This window comes from Alligator sinensis, unplaced genomic scaffold (genome assembly GCF_000455745.1).
Source record: "Alligator sinensis unplaced genomic scaffold, ASM45574v1 scaffold1201_1, whole genome shotgun sequence".
NCBI lineage: Eukaryota > Metazoa > Chordata > Crocodylia > Alligatoridae > Alligator > Alligator sinensis.
Window position 1 is genome coordinate 86,169 of NW_005842690.1, and position 14,254 is coordinate 100,422.

Genomic DNA, 14,254 nt, shown 5'->3' on the forward strand with positions numbered 1-14,254 from the left:
CAAAGCCTCTCTCAATCAAATTCCACGTTCCTCAAAACTGTATTTGCTCCAAAGTGTAAATATATAGTAAGTCAGAAAAAGTACCCATATTCTATGTATAACGGACTCTTACCTGGTTATTCTGGTCTGCAAGGTATCTTACCACAATAGGCAACAAGTATTTGGAAAAAGCATAGGGGATTGATGGCCTGTTTTCTTGACAGAACATAGCAATATGAGGCACCTGTTCCATCAGCTCTGCTCTTACAGTTGGCTCTGTTAAATAAACCAGAATGACAAAATAAAAAAGCACCATTTATGCAATCATGCTTCAATGGTTAAATTAAGCTCTTCACCATTTTAAATAAATTAATTACATTCTAATCCCTTTATGTTAAAACTGGTTTAACAGAATACTGTTCTTCTGCAACCCATGACACAGTTTTATCTGCACTTCTTGCCAGCGCTTAAGACTGTCAGGATGAGAACAGAGGCTAAACACTTAAAACATTCATGCACAGAAATTTCAACACTTAAGAACCAGCCCTATTCCACATTAATCACGGAGTAGAGGGGAACTATTTGAGAAAGAGGACAACCTTGATACCTGCAACACCCTTGTCACCAAGATGAAAGAAAAGGAACACTTGACAGGCTGCAAATTTTGAAGAGGAAGCCTGCTCAGTAAAGCATCTTGGGATAATCACGTATGTTCCTTAGGGCATTTCATTTTTCCATTAGTTAACTTGATTTTTCTTTTTTACGAATTTTGTCAGCTTCAATATTTATTCATACTTGAAACTGATATATTAAATATGGAAACATGCAACTGAGTCACCAAAGTTTTCCATTTAGAATATATTTTCATATTAAAATATGCAACTTTTAAAGGAATACTAATGCAATTTCTGTGAAGGAAACAAATCACTACCTGAGTGAACCCAGGTATCTACAAGGATGAAATGTACACCTGAGTTGAATCTAAATGGGATGTTCTGCACATTCTTATTTAAATAGACAGCAGGCCTTTATCACAAGCCCAGGAAACAACCTATTTCAAGCCTGAACATTGTACAAGTTCTGTCATTTGGAACTTGCTGATACTTTTAGCTGATGTTACAAAACAAATTATTTATGGCCCTGAAAAATGAAAAGTTCATTGCCTTCAGCTTACAGTAATTTTGACTACAGGTACTCCTCACTTAACGACCTACCTGTTTAACGACCGCCATTAAAAAAAGTTCCATTTTTGCTGCCTGTACCTGCTATAAATTCAGGACTTAGGTGAATAAAGCCTCTGAGACAACAACTAACATACTAATCAAACAACATTTATTAAACCAGTAATTGTAAAAAAAGTCTTTATTCCTTTATAAAAAGATTAAAATTATATTTATTTCTAATATGGACTATTTGCATCTAATCTTGATTAGCACTGATTATTTGACAGCAGCTTCTGCTATATGTGCTACTATCAGCGTTCCCTCTAAGCTGTGCGGCGTGCATGGCCGCGCAGATGGGCTCATGCCACACTGCCAGGAGTGCCTGCACAGCCGCGTACCTTACAGAGAACGCGGGCCACTATGTTGAGGGATCTATCTAAGCAGAATGGAAATAAAGCAAATAGAATGCGCTGTACAATCATTCCAAGCATGGGTTATAATGGTGTGGTAATGCAAGAAATACTGTATTTACAGGAATCCAAGATGACTTCCAATTTAAGATGCCCCACAATAATTAAAGTCTATATCTGGAAAATTTATAAAATGTATTTATAAAATGTAAAGTATCTAATTACTGGAAGATCATCCAAGACAAGGGGCTCTCTTACCACCCCCTCTCCCCAAGTTGACTGGGGGGACCTCATCTTTGATTTGAGTAAATATGTTAAGATTTATATTTCTGCCAACCAGTTCCATTATTTGTAACATATATTTAATTTTATGAAGCAGTCAAGAAGAAAATATTGTAAGAGTTCTTTTTATAAGGCACTAACAAATTCCCCAAATAAATCAAATTGCTTGGCTGTTCTATGCATTAGAAAGCAGAGAAGAAATCCACAAATTGTACATTCAAGCATCCATCCAAAAATAAAATCCCAGTACAAGCCCTTTGAACACATTCAATTCTTAATCAGAGCAGAATTAAATAAATATTAACACTAAAAAAAGCTTAAACTTCAATTTACTGAGAACACAATTTTGGCACATATGATCGTAAAGGTAGAAAAATTTAGCCAACTTGACTATTTTGACTGAGAAGACAAAAGCTGTTGACAGTTCAGCAGTGAAAGGGTGAAAACTGTAGTTTGATTTGCGGGGGTGGGGCAGGAGGGAAGAAGGGAGGGGAGAGAAGGGGGTGGAGGGAAGAGGGGGGAGGAATTGCCCAAGAAGGAAGGGGAGGGTGGGCGAGATGAAGGTTAGACTCTGTCCCTGCTACACAGTCAAAACTCTGGAAAAAAAATATCTTTTTTCTTCTTCATTCTGCCTTCCCGAAAAACACCCAAAAGGCGAGTGTCTTACTTGAGTGGGATATGGTATGTGAGCAAATACTAGGGATGTGGGATTTTGCTTTGCTTTTAAAAGTAGTATTAGATTTGAAATTATCTGTACTGTTTATTAAGGTTATCCAACACTTCCTATTAGGAAGACCCAGCTTTCCATTATGTGTAACCTTACCAAACTCATTATTAGCATGAAATATTACATGCTGGATTCTCCTTCAGGCTGAATTCCTTTGGGAAAGTTTCAGACAAAAAAAAATCAGCTGTTTTCATGCATAAGCTAAGGGAAATAAATGGTTCACATATGTTAAATTCCGGTCATATTTCTTTAATATGCTCTGGCTTCCTCATGGAATTTGGCTGGGGGCATCCTTTATGCCAGAGAAGTGCCTTTTGCTACCTCTGTCAAAATCTGCTCAAAACTGAAGAAGTTAAAAGCCTCTGAAAGCTTCAGTTTGCAGACTGAGCAGCAGACTACACAGAATACAGCTACTTAAAAAGGAACACTAAGCCCACACACCAAAGATGCCTTCTTCAGTGAGCATACTTCAACAGTCTCTCACTGTTCCCATCTCTGATCCAGTGCCATGCTGCATTCCCTCACATTGCCTGGTGCTGACCAGACTGTGTGTCCACAGAGTAACTGAGAATAGGCTATGGGACCAAAGCAAACATGCCCTGTAATGGTTCTTCCAACTGCACTGGGCCAGGCACCAGGAGTAAAACATACAAGTTTATCTTACTTATACCCTTAATATTCCACTGGCTGCAACCTAGGCAGCACAAAGGAAGAAATCCTAATCAAAACCAAAGGCAGAGGGGAGAAAGGTCAGAAGAAGAATGAAGAAAAAGAACAGACTCGTAAAAACAGTTTGGAGAAACTGAAAGAACAAAGGAAAACTGGGAGAGTGGGGCTTGGTTCATCACTCAAATAAAAAGCCAGATAGTTCATAGATTCCTAGATGTTAGGGTCGGAAGGGACCTCAATAGATCATCGAGTCCGACCCCCTGCATAGGCAGGAGAGAGTGCTGGGTCTAGATGACCCCAGCTAGATGGTTATCTAACCTCCTCTTAAAGACCCAGCTAGATGGTTATCTACCCTCCTCTTGAAGACAGTGAAGTTTGGGTGAAGTTGTGCTGGGCAAGTGGGAGACAGCTAGCAGGTAAGACCTTTGAAATGTGGGATGCAGTTTGGGATTTTGGTATAAGCATTTGAGGCTAATGTGATAGGGTTCTCTACTCAAAGATAGGGAGAAATGACTGAAAGTAAGAGGAGACCATTCCAAAGGGACAGCTCCAGTAGATGAGAATCTATTGCTGAAATGAGAGGCAAAAGGCATCATAAACAGATCTCAACTGCTCTTTACCCAGCTGCGAAAAGTTTCCTCTTCCTTCCACAAGTTTTGTCACAGCTGATATCATTGTATAAACCATGCACACAGTGACTTCATACTTAACCATTTAGACTTTAACATTAAATATATATAGGAAATGTATCAGCCTGCTTAGGGTCTGGGTTCAGATTGCACTAAAGTCCAATTATGAGGAATTAGATTCACATGTCGGTTATATGTTGGAAGAAAAAGGAGGAGTCTTTTTTTTTCCTTTTACAAAACCCATAACCGTTAGTTATCTTAAAATGGAAACTGACCAATATACGTACTCCAGAAGAAAGTGATCATGTGGGAACTCTTTTGCTGTAGTTTTGCCAGAGTAATTATTTTGGTTTGCTTTGGAAGCAGAGTAATTAATCTAGAATAGAATGTCCAAAATGGAGAGCTATTCCAGAATGACCAATATACAGATGGTGCAGATTAAGTTAATTTCTCCAAAGTAGATAAGGCCAAATGTATTTGGATATTGTGAGATTTGTGTTGTAATACACTGGACAGGTTGCAGATATTTAATGTTATCTTAACTGGTAGTCCTTTTTGGTGCATTAACACAGTACATATGACTCTTGTTACCTCTTGTCAATTTAAAGGGGTCTTGCATAAAATATGTTTATAAATCTGAATTAATACTTTTTAACTTAAAAAGAGTTATCTCCTCATTAAACACACTTAACATTTAGTTTACATGTGCTGAAGAATGAATAGGTAGCATGGAGATAAAACACTACACCACATTAAACCTCCTTCCTGCATACATCTCCATCTGTTTTTCTTAACATAAGGTACAGAATTTGCAGCACTGAGAACCACAACAGCGCCTTACCAAGAGCATGGGTGGGAGTAATATTAAATCTGCATGTGCAACAACTGTCTCAAGATACAGTTAGAATTTTACCAAACTTAGCACATAAACCATAGAAGAAAGCAAGCTGTATTTCAGAGAGAATGTGCTGAACCTGGATCAATGATGGAAGAACCAAATACCAGATATTAGCAAAATGTTAAAATAGAGGAGCACTTAGTGATGAGCCAGAGGAGTAACATTATGCCTATATTGAAGACTGAGAAGAGAAGTAACTTAACTAGGCTCATATATAAATCTGTAACAGACCTAAGTAATCTACGAGCATCAGGCCCAGAAGTACTGCATTACCAGGCCATCATTCAGAGAGGCCACAGCAAGTTCAGACACTCTCCCCTGGTGTCAAAAATGTTGGAACCCTTTTTTTTGTAAAAATATGTCATACACACACCCTTTCTAGTCACTGTTCATTACCTCTATATCCATCATCACTCCCTGATGAACGGATGCCATTAAACTATGCTGTATAGTTTGTACTATATAAAAGATACACGCCAAAGTGCTACTTTAACGTGCGTTTATGGAGAACCTGTGCTAAAACTTGCAGCAGTTTAAAAAAAAAAGGTAAAATGTGTCCAATCAGAGTGAACTAAATCTATGGGTACTACATGTAAAATTATTACAGCTATGTTTATTTAAGGTCAGCTTTTTCAGATTTGCCCCTCACTTCTATGTGCTCAGGGAAAGCAGGGTCTGACAATAAGAAAGCGAAAAGGACTACAAGGAGAAGGGGTGGGGCCAGAGGGCAAAGGGACTACCTGCCCACAGAGATTTATTTTCTCCACTGTAGCAGTGGACAGGGGGGGGTAAATTCAAAACAAACCTCCAATAATTAGATTCTATACCTGGAAAATTATACCAGATTTATAAATTTTCCATATATAAACTCTAATCATTGGGAAATTGTCTTGTAAATATGGTAGTAAGAATTTGAGGAAGAACAGAATCTCTCGTACTTCAGAACAAAAGCCAGGTACAAGAACCACTGGGATTAGGAGAAAACCTCCCTGGGGGTACAAATTATTCTGATGTAGACTATAGGTTTCCTCTGAGAAAGTAGCCATTGCTGACCACTGTACGAGCCAGGGCATTTGATTAGAAGGATCACTAATTTCTGTGTTCTCTTGAAATATTAATTGTGGTATTATTGATTTCTGAACAGTTAACCTTTACTGTATCCCCCTGTATAAGACTAACTAGTCCCCCAAAGAGAATATAATATGGTGGGAAAAGTTTTAAACAAATCTGATTGAATTTTTCCATTTTTAATACAACATCAAATATTTTTCACAATATTTCATACTTCATACCTGAATCATCAGCCAACCTGCTGATTCTCTCCAACACAGCAATACAATCTCTTTCATCATCACTGACTTCTTTCAAAGTATCCAGCAAACTTCGAGCCACCATTTGCCTAGTTAAGGAGAGAATAAATATCAGTTTTTGGAAGAAACAATGGTTCAGTTTTGTTTAGTCAACATTTGCGGGCTGAGAAGTCTCTTAGCAACACTGAAAAATGAATTTAAATAGTTAATAATGTTAACTGAAATAGCTTTAGGAATACTGAAGGATTTTCAGGAGCTATAATAAATACCAAAGTGGACATTAAATGTAAAAACATCAATAAACATTGAGAGTCTATACTTTCAGTTTACACGGACAAGACTACAATTACTCTATCTTTGGAAGAGTAGTCAACATTAGGTTTCCATCCAACTATGAATTACTTACTAAGATGAGGAAAACCAAGGCAATACTGTCAGTGTTAATCATTTTTGTATGAAACTATGGTTTTATTTTCACATATGAAAATATGAGAACTCCAACTGATTATATTCAAAACAAAAAGGTAAGCCACAAAAAAAAACAAACCTTCCTTCTTCCACGCCTATCTAAGCCATATATATACAAGCACTGTGAAAACAGCACATGTGCAGCTGTTCATATAGAAAACAAGTATGACATTCAGGTAAATCAAAACCATCTTTACAATTTTTTATTTATGTGAAATTTGTCTAAGGATAACAAGTCAAATTGATATTGGAACCATTAACTATAAGAGAAATGTAGAGGACTAGTTCCCATCCACAACATGTTCTAATCAGAACTGTAACCTGTTAGTGCTATGGCTGGTTCTAAATACGGTCTTCAGATATCATAGTTATTAACTAGTCAGTAATCATTTGAGCCATCAGCTTTTCCTTTTGTCAGATGCCTATATTGTCATGATTGTCTCTCCAAAACCATCTTGCTCGATATTTGGACAATGAAACAAGGGGGGGAGGGGAGGGGAAGCAAAGAACTGAAATCACCAGTTTTGTGACTCCCTCTATTCTCTAGACACCTGCTCCCATATAACTGGCTAGGCAAGTACCCCTACATGCTAATGGATCTTTCTGTGGGTCCTTCACAGACAAGTCATCACATCATTTAATCAGCAAAGGATGAATGTCCAGCTAGAATGGACTAATAAGCAGTATTAGAAAGTAGGCATAGCATAGGGTTACCATATCTCCAGTTTCAAAAAAGAGGACACCTGTTGGGGCGGGGGGGGGTGTAATGTGATGGGGGGGGTGATATACCCATGTCCTGCCTCTGCCCCTGACACCCAAACCACAGCCCCCCCATCCCTGCTGCCCCTCACTCCCAAACCACAGTACCCTGCCTCTCAAGGCCATACTAGCGCCCTTCACTCCCAACCCAGCAGGCAACCACCCCCCTTGAACACGAACACACACACACACACACCCCCCCACCCAAGCCCCGGTCTTACCTGCCTACAGCTGCAAGAGCTTGCGAACAAATGCACATGATGCCCCTCTCCCGCTACCCCCAGCCCCAAGCAGTTCCTTGCTGGGGCAAGCCAGGAAGTGCCAGGAAAGCAGAGGCAGAGCAAAATCTTGGACATTTGCTGATATTTAAAAAAACAAAACAAAAAAAAAACAAAAAAAAACCACACCTGGAGGGAAGTGGAGGGACCCAAAAAGATGACATGTCTGGGAAAAACTGGACGTATGGTAACCCTAGCATAGCACAAGCATTGTTGGCAAATGCCTTCAATGCCTCAGGTTGGGGAGGACCAGGTTAGAGAGCTTCTGGAGGGGCTGGACGCGTTCAAGTCAGCGGGTCCGGATGCTCTCCACCCCAGGGTGCTGAGGGAGCTGGCTGGGGTTATTGCAGGGCCCCTGGCACGGCTCTACGAGCGATCGTGGTGCTTGGGCCAGGTGCCAGACGATTGGAAGGTAGCTAATGTGGTCCCCATCTTCAAAAAAGGGAAAAGGGAGGACCCGGGCAATTATAGGCCCGTCAGTCTTACCTCAATCCTGGGGAAACTCTTTGAGAAGATCATCAAGGAGCACATTTGTGACGGGCCGGCATCAGAAATGATGCTCAGGGGCAATCAGCATGGATTTATTAGGGGGAGATCATGTCAGACCAACCTGATCGCCTTTTATGATCAGGTCACAAAGGCCATGGACGCAGGTGTCGCGGTGGATGTAGTCTTTCTGGACTTCAGCAAGGCCTTTGACACCGTCTCTCACCCCATCCTAATTAATAAACTAGGCGACTGTGGCATAGATGCCTACACAGTCAGATGGATTGCAGATTGGCTGAAGGGTCGCACTCAGAGGGTGGTGGTGGATGGATCATACTCGACTTGGGGGGAGGTGGGTAGTGGAGTCCCTCAGGGCTCGGTCCTGGGCCCTGCGCTGTTCAATGTCTTCATCAGCGATCTTGATGTTGGGGTGGAGAGCAACCTGTTTAAATTCGCTGATGACACCAAAATTTGGGGGGAGGTGAGCACGCTAGCAGGGAGAGAGAGATTGCAGAAGGATCTGGATAGGTTACAGGGGTGGGCAGACAGGAACAGGATGCGTTTCAATACGGACAAGTGCAGGGTGCTGCACTTGGGTAGTAGGAACCAGCAGCACACTTATAAGATGGGGAGCTCCCTACTTGAGAGCACGGAGGCGGAAAGGGATCTTGGTGTCATTATTGACTCCAAGATGAACATGGGCCGACAATGCGAGGTCATGGTTGGCAGGGCTAACCGGACCTTGTCGTGCATCCACAGGTGCATCTCGAGTAGAGCCAGGGAGGCGATCCTCCCCCTCTATGCGACGCTGGTCAGGCCGCAGCTGGAGTATTGTGTCCAGTTCTGTGCGCCCCATTTCAGGAGGGATGTGGACAACATGGAGAGGGTCCAGAGGAGGGCCACCCGCATGATCCGGGGACAACAGGGCAGACCCTACAGTGAGAGACTGCGGGACTTGAACCTATTCAGCCTCCACAAGAGAAGGCTGAGGGGGGACCTGGTGACCGTCTATAAACTCACTAGGGGGAACCAGAAGGGTTTGGGGGAGACGCTGTTTCCCCTAGCCCCTGCTGGCATAACAAGGAATAATGGGCACAAGTTGATGGAGAGGAGGTACAGATTGGACATCCGAAAAAACTACTTCACAGTCAGGGCGGCTAGGAGCTGGAACCAACTTCCAAGGGAGGTGGTGCTGGCCCCTACCCTGGGGATCTTTAAGAAGAGGCTGGATACTTACCTGGCTGGACTCATTTGAGTCCCGTTTTTGTTTTTAGGGTGAGTGGTTTTGTTTGTGTTTTTGGGTTGTTCTCCCGCCCTGGCGGGGGGTCGGGCTAGAAGATCTATTAGGTCCCTTCCGACCCTGAAACTATGAAACTATGAAATTGCAGTGCCATCATAAAGAGCATCTGTGAACGCAACTCCAACATGTTCATTAAAATTGTGGCTCACATGCAAGTGCCCAAAATGCCTTGTGTTTCTGGCATATGCAAAGCGTTAAGAACCCTGCAAGTCATTTAATCGAAGTCATGAAAAAACAGGCACATTATATGAATAAAGCGACAACATTCACAAGTCAAAAGTAGAAAATTTCTACTGTACCGAAAGTAATCACATTAATTAAAAAACAACTCTTCAGATATGCATAAAAATATATTTCTTACAAACTACAGCTAATCTTTGCCTTTTATAAGTTTCAGCCTATGGTGAAAGATAAACTTCAGGTCCCCACCCAGGCCAAGTTTCAACGTGAGCAAAATTTTATAATGAAGCACATTCAGATAGAGAAGGGAAGAAGCAGGTTTCCTTTAAGAGTCACACAAAGGCACAAGGAACTCTGTCCCAGAATCCATTTTTGTTCCAATGTAATTTCCAGTATGGAAACATATCCTCCAATGATTTGACAACACCATCATCAGCTCTGCTTCTGGAGTCAACACAGAGGTTTCATAGACATCAGTAGTAAGACGGAAGACCGCACTACCGGTCAGATGCAGATAGTAGTGTGCATCCAGTGTTGAGCGAAACCAACCTCCACTTGTCCTCGCCCCTGCACCTTCTCAGGCTTTCCCTATCACACAGATCAGCAACCCCTGGCACGTGCGCCATACACATGAGGCCATTTTGCTCGGCATGCCACAGCTGGCCTGGGCTCTGAGCAGCTGGTGCCAGCCATAGAGCATGGGCTGCCCCCAGCAGGTGGCTGGGAGGCTGCAAGCCCTGCTGCAAGCAGCCCAAGCTCCATGGCTGGCAGCAACTACCCAGAGCCTAGGCCAGCTGCAGGGACAGAGCCAGCCTCTTCCCAGTGGGGGGAGCTATGAAGGAGCTGCTCTGTGGGCAGAAGCAGGGCAGGCTCAGCTGCGCAATAGCCACCCCAAAATTCAACTTAGCGCCTCCATAGCCACCCTTTCAGTGCCATCTGTCCCACTCTGAGCCCAGCCCTCCCCACCCAAGAGCACTGCACCTTTGTGGGCTCAGCTGCACGGGGCAGGTGGCAGCCACAGTGGGAAGGGTGGCTATGGGGACGGCTAAGCCAAATTTTGAGGTGGTTATAACTCCCCTTAGCGCTGCCCCTGCATCAGCTGATGGGTGGGCTTTGGGCCAGGGCCTTGGCAAGCTATGCTTCAGCTCAAGGGCTGGCTCCCCAGAGAAGCACAGGGGCTGCAGCGGGCCCAGGGCATCATCAGGTTGGTCTTTGTCCTGCCGCACTGCCACCCAGCTGCGTGTGCACACTCGTGTATGTCTGGCTCTGTGTGCATGTGTGTGTGTGTGTGTCTGTGATTGTGTGCATCTCTGTGCGCATGTGCATCTGTTGGTCTGGTTATATGTGTTTTCCTACATGTGTGTCTGTCTGCACGCACGCACACGTCTGGTTCTGGGTGCGCACGCATGCGTGCATGTGCAGTTCTCTCTCTCTCCTTTCTCTTTAATTTTCTCTCTCATCACAACATGCTTACCAAAAAAAAAAAAAAATACACAATGACAAAGGGAGTATATGAAGTTTTACTTGCTGTCACCAGGTTTAGAATATTTAGAAAACCTGTTTTTACAGTAAAAAAAACAAAACAAAACAAAACAAAAAAAACCAACCTTTATGATTATTAACTATAGGCAATGAGTCCTGCCATATACCCTCACCCCAGTTTTGTTTTTCTGGCATACCAGAATTCCAGAACCTTAAAATGTAGACACTGCACCATTTTTGGCACTCCAGCCAAAAATGCTGCCTACCTCTGCCCTATCAGAATCCATCGAGCTCCATCCCAGGAAGTCTTTGTCCCTATGCTTGAAGCAGCCCTCTCAGTGCAAGTGAAGCTGTCTTCATTGTATGGATGTATAGTTTTAAAAAAATATTAGTTTAACCTCCTCTAATTATATTGGTCAAACAACTAATAACACAGCAGCTCAGACACAGCTGCTGCTGGGAGCCACTCCTGGCTCCTGGAGCCCTTTGACTAGGGTAAGAATGGGAGAAGGCAAGCCCAACCAGACAACAGCACCCAATGCAGCCCTGCTGCTGGGAGGGAGGGAGCACCTGTGAATGAGCAGCTAACTGCTTAATTGACAAGTCATCATTAGGCTGCTGGCTGTTTTCCTCTTAAACTATGGATACTAGTTGCCATGGGTGACTGGTCCACATACCATACCACCCCCCCCAGTCAGGGATGGGGTGGGTCCCAGCGGCCAATTGCGCTGACCGGGAGGGGGGGGGCGGCGGCGGGCGGGAATGATCTCACTCACCAAAAAGCAACTGCACACCTTCCAGAAGTACCACTTTTGCTGGCGGCCCCGCTCCCTGGCTGGCGTCACAGGACGGGCATTGGTGCTCCCGCCTGCCCCATTACCCACCAGCTAAACAGAGAGAGTGTGGCCTAACAGGGGTTGCACCGGCCATGCACCTGCTATGCACTGCCACTGCTAGTCCTCCTTTCCCTTCCCCTCCTCTTCACTCCTATCTCTCTCCTACCTGCCCTGCTGCCTTCTGATTCTTGCTGCAGCACTGTGCAGCTTTTCTTTCCCTTCTTCTGTCAGCCTGTGCCTGCCCTAAGCTAAATGATAACCGGTAAGCTAACCAGTTATCACTGCACTTATCCGGTAAACAATTAATCACTTAATCTTTCACATCCCTAATTCAGAGATTTTTTTTTTTCTACTGGAACATTTGTTAATATTTTCTAGCATCTAGAAGAATCTGGTACTTTTCTCCCCGGGGTCCAAAGAGACTTTTATTGGCTGTTCCAGTAAGCACAGCCTCAAACCAAGCATCCTACAACATGCAATATCTTGAGGAAAACAGCTTACACACTGAGCAACTACCTAGTAAATTGTCATCCAAGCAGAAGAGACATGTGGTATATATATCTCTGTTAGAGAGATTAGCCTACTGGTTCTCACCCTTTTTATGCTTAAGGAACTGCTCAAGAGACTTGAGGACTCTCTCAGACAATGCCAGCTTTTTTTTTTTTTTTTTTTTACTACAGAAAATAATTCTTTAGTTGCAAAGAACTCAGAAAGATGACATGTCAATACTTTTGACACTATGGATTCCTATTTGAAATTTCTAAATATATCTGGTGAATTGTGTTTGTCCATCTAACAATGCCAACATTGCATGGCATCTCGCATCACCCTTGAAAGGATCTCAAGGCACCCCAGGGTTCTGTGGTACTCCGGATGAAAATCACTGGATTAAACCATAGCAAGAAAGCCAGAGCTCAAAGCCCCAAAGCTTGTCACAAGACAGAAGCACCTGAGCTGCCATATAGAGCAGAGAGGAATGGGTGTGTGTGGTGGTGGGTTGCTAGCCATCAAGAGTCAGTACAGGTGGATGATATTTACTTGTTGCTTCCTACAGCAATTAGAGAGTTCTGACGAGTTTAACAGAACTAAAACAGGAGGGTTAGCAGGCTGGACACTTGCTAGGTTGCATCTCATTGCCAGAGATACCAAGATGAACCAATGGCAGCTGGCAGCCAGCCTACCCCTTATGTCTTCACATAGGAGTACAAGGCAGTAAGGGTCACATATGTGAACCCAACACCATATCTATTCCAGATTTTGATCTTGCACATGCATATACTCCTACTTTGGGATCTATCCTGACACATTTTTAAGACCTACAGAAGCTTTTGCTCCATCACTCTAGATTCCCTTAATCTGTTGACCTATTTGGAATTAGTACAGATGGCAAACAAATAATGCAGTAACAATATTTGGACAAATCTTCAAGCTTACAATAATTACATCTTAAAATGAACAATTTTACTATTAGTAATGAGAATATTTGGCAAACCAGGAGTCAAACCTAAGTGAGTTTCTGAAGCAATTCCTAAATGAAACTCGTATTGCTAATAGAACGATTAATACACATAACAAACACCCTTTCTGGTTTTGGCAAATATGAGAAGTACTTATACAGCAAATTAAAAGACCTAGGATTGGCTCAACAACAATGATAAATCGGTTAGCTCAGCTTCTACTGACGTCATTTCAACAAATTCCTAACCTAAGCAATGTCACTCAATTCTATGAAGGTAAAACATACTTGGAAATAGAGTAATTTTCATTTGATTTTGCATGAATATCCATATTTATTTATTTTTAGCAAAAGAGGCACCGAGACTCTCATAGCCATGGATCAAGCAGCCATATAAAATTCATTCACTTGTAGTGCTGACTTTGCTGACCCTTCTTGATAGCGTGTCAATTTATCCTGAGTTTCCTGCAGGAGCAAAAGTCTGTGTAAACACATTCAAATGGCCTGGGAGAACTCTTCTGGGCTTGTTCTACTAGTAGAAAAAATTACCTGAAGTCACCAGAACAAACATTTGACTGCTGAACCCCTAAAGAGCAGAGAGCTTGAAGCTGATGCTTCATACACATCTCAGCATGCTCTGCAGGCTCCCCAGGTCTGCCTGGTGACAGATGGCAGCAGTGCATTGGGCAGTCCCAACTGGCTGACTCAGACTGCTCAGAGTCAACCTGTTTCTCTCTACAGCACAATGTGGGATTGTAAAAGGGGTGTGTTCTGCTCCTTCATTGGCTGCAACAGTAGAGTCCAGCCTGAGTGACACTGTCTGCAGGGGGGCAAGAAGGATGGGAGTAAAGCATCTTGGGATGCAGGAGAACGGTCTTGTTGCTTCATAGTATCATAGTAGCTAGGGTCAGGAGGGACCTAAACAGATCATCTAGCCTGACC

The 14,254-nt window shown here is 43.0% G+C and overlaps 1 protein-coding gene across 1 annotated transcript in view; it reads right to left on the reverse strand.

Moving 5' to 3' along the window:
- PPP4R1 (protein phosphatase 4 regulatory subunit 1) overlaps positions 1-14,254 on the reverse strand; it is an 85,258-nt gene that overhangs the window by 32,288 nt on the left and 38,716 nt on the right. Inside the window, 2 exon segments of the mRNA XM_025215965.1 lie at positions 113-255; positions 6,050-6,156. Coding sequence (XP_025071750.1) covers positions 113-255; positions 6,050-6,156 — 250 coding nt within the window.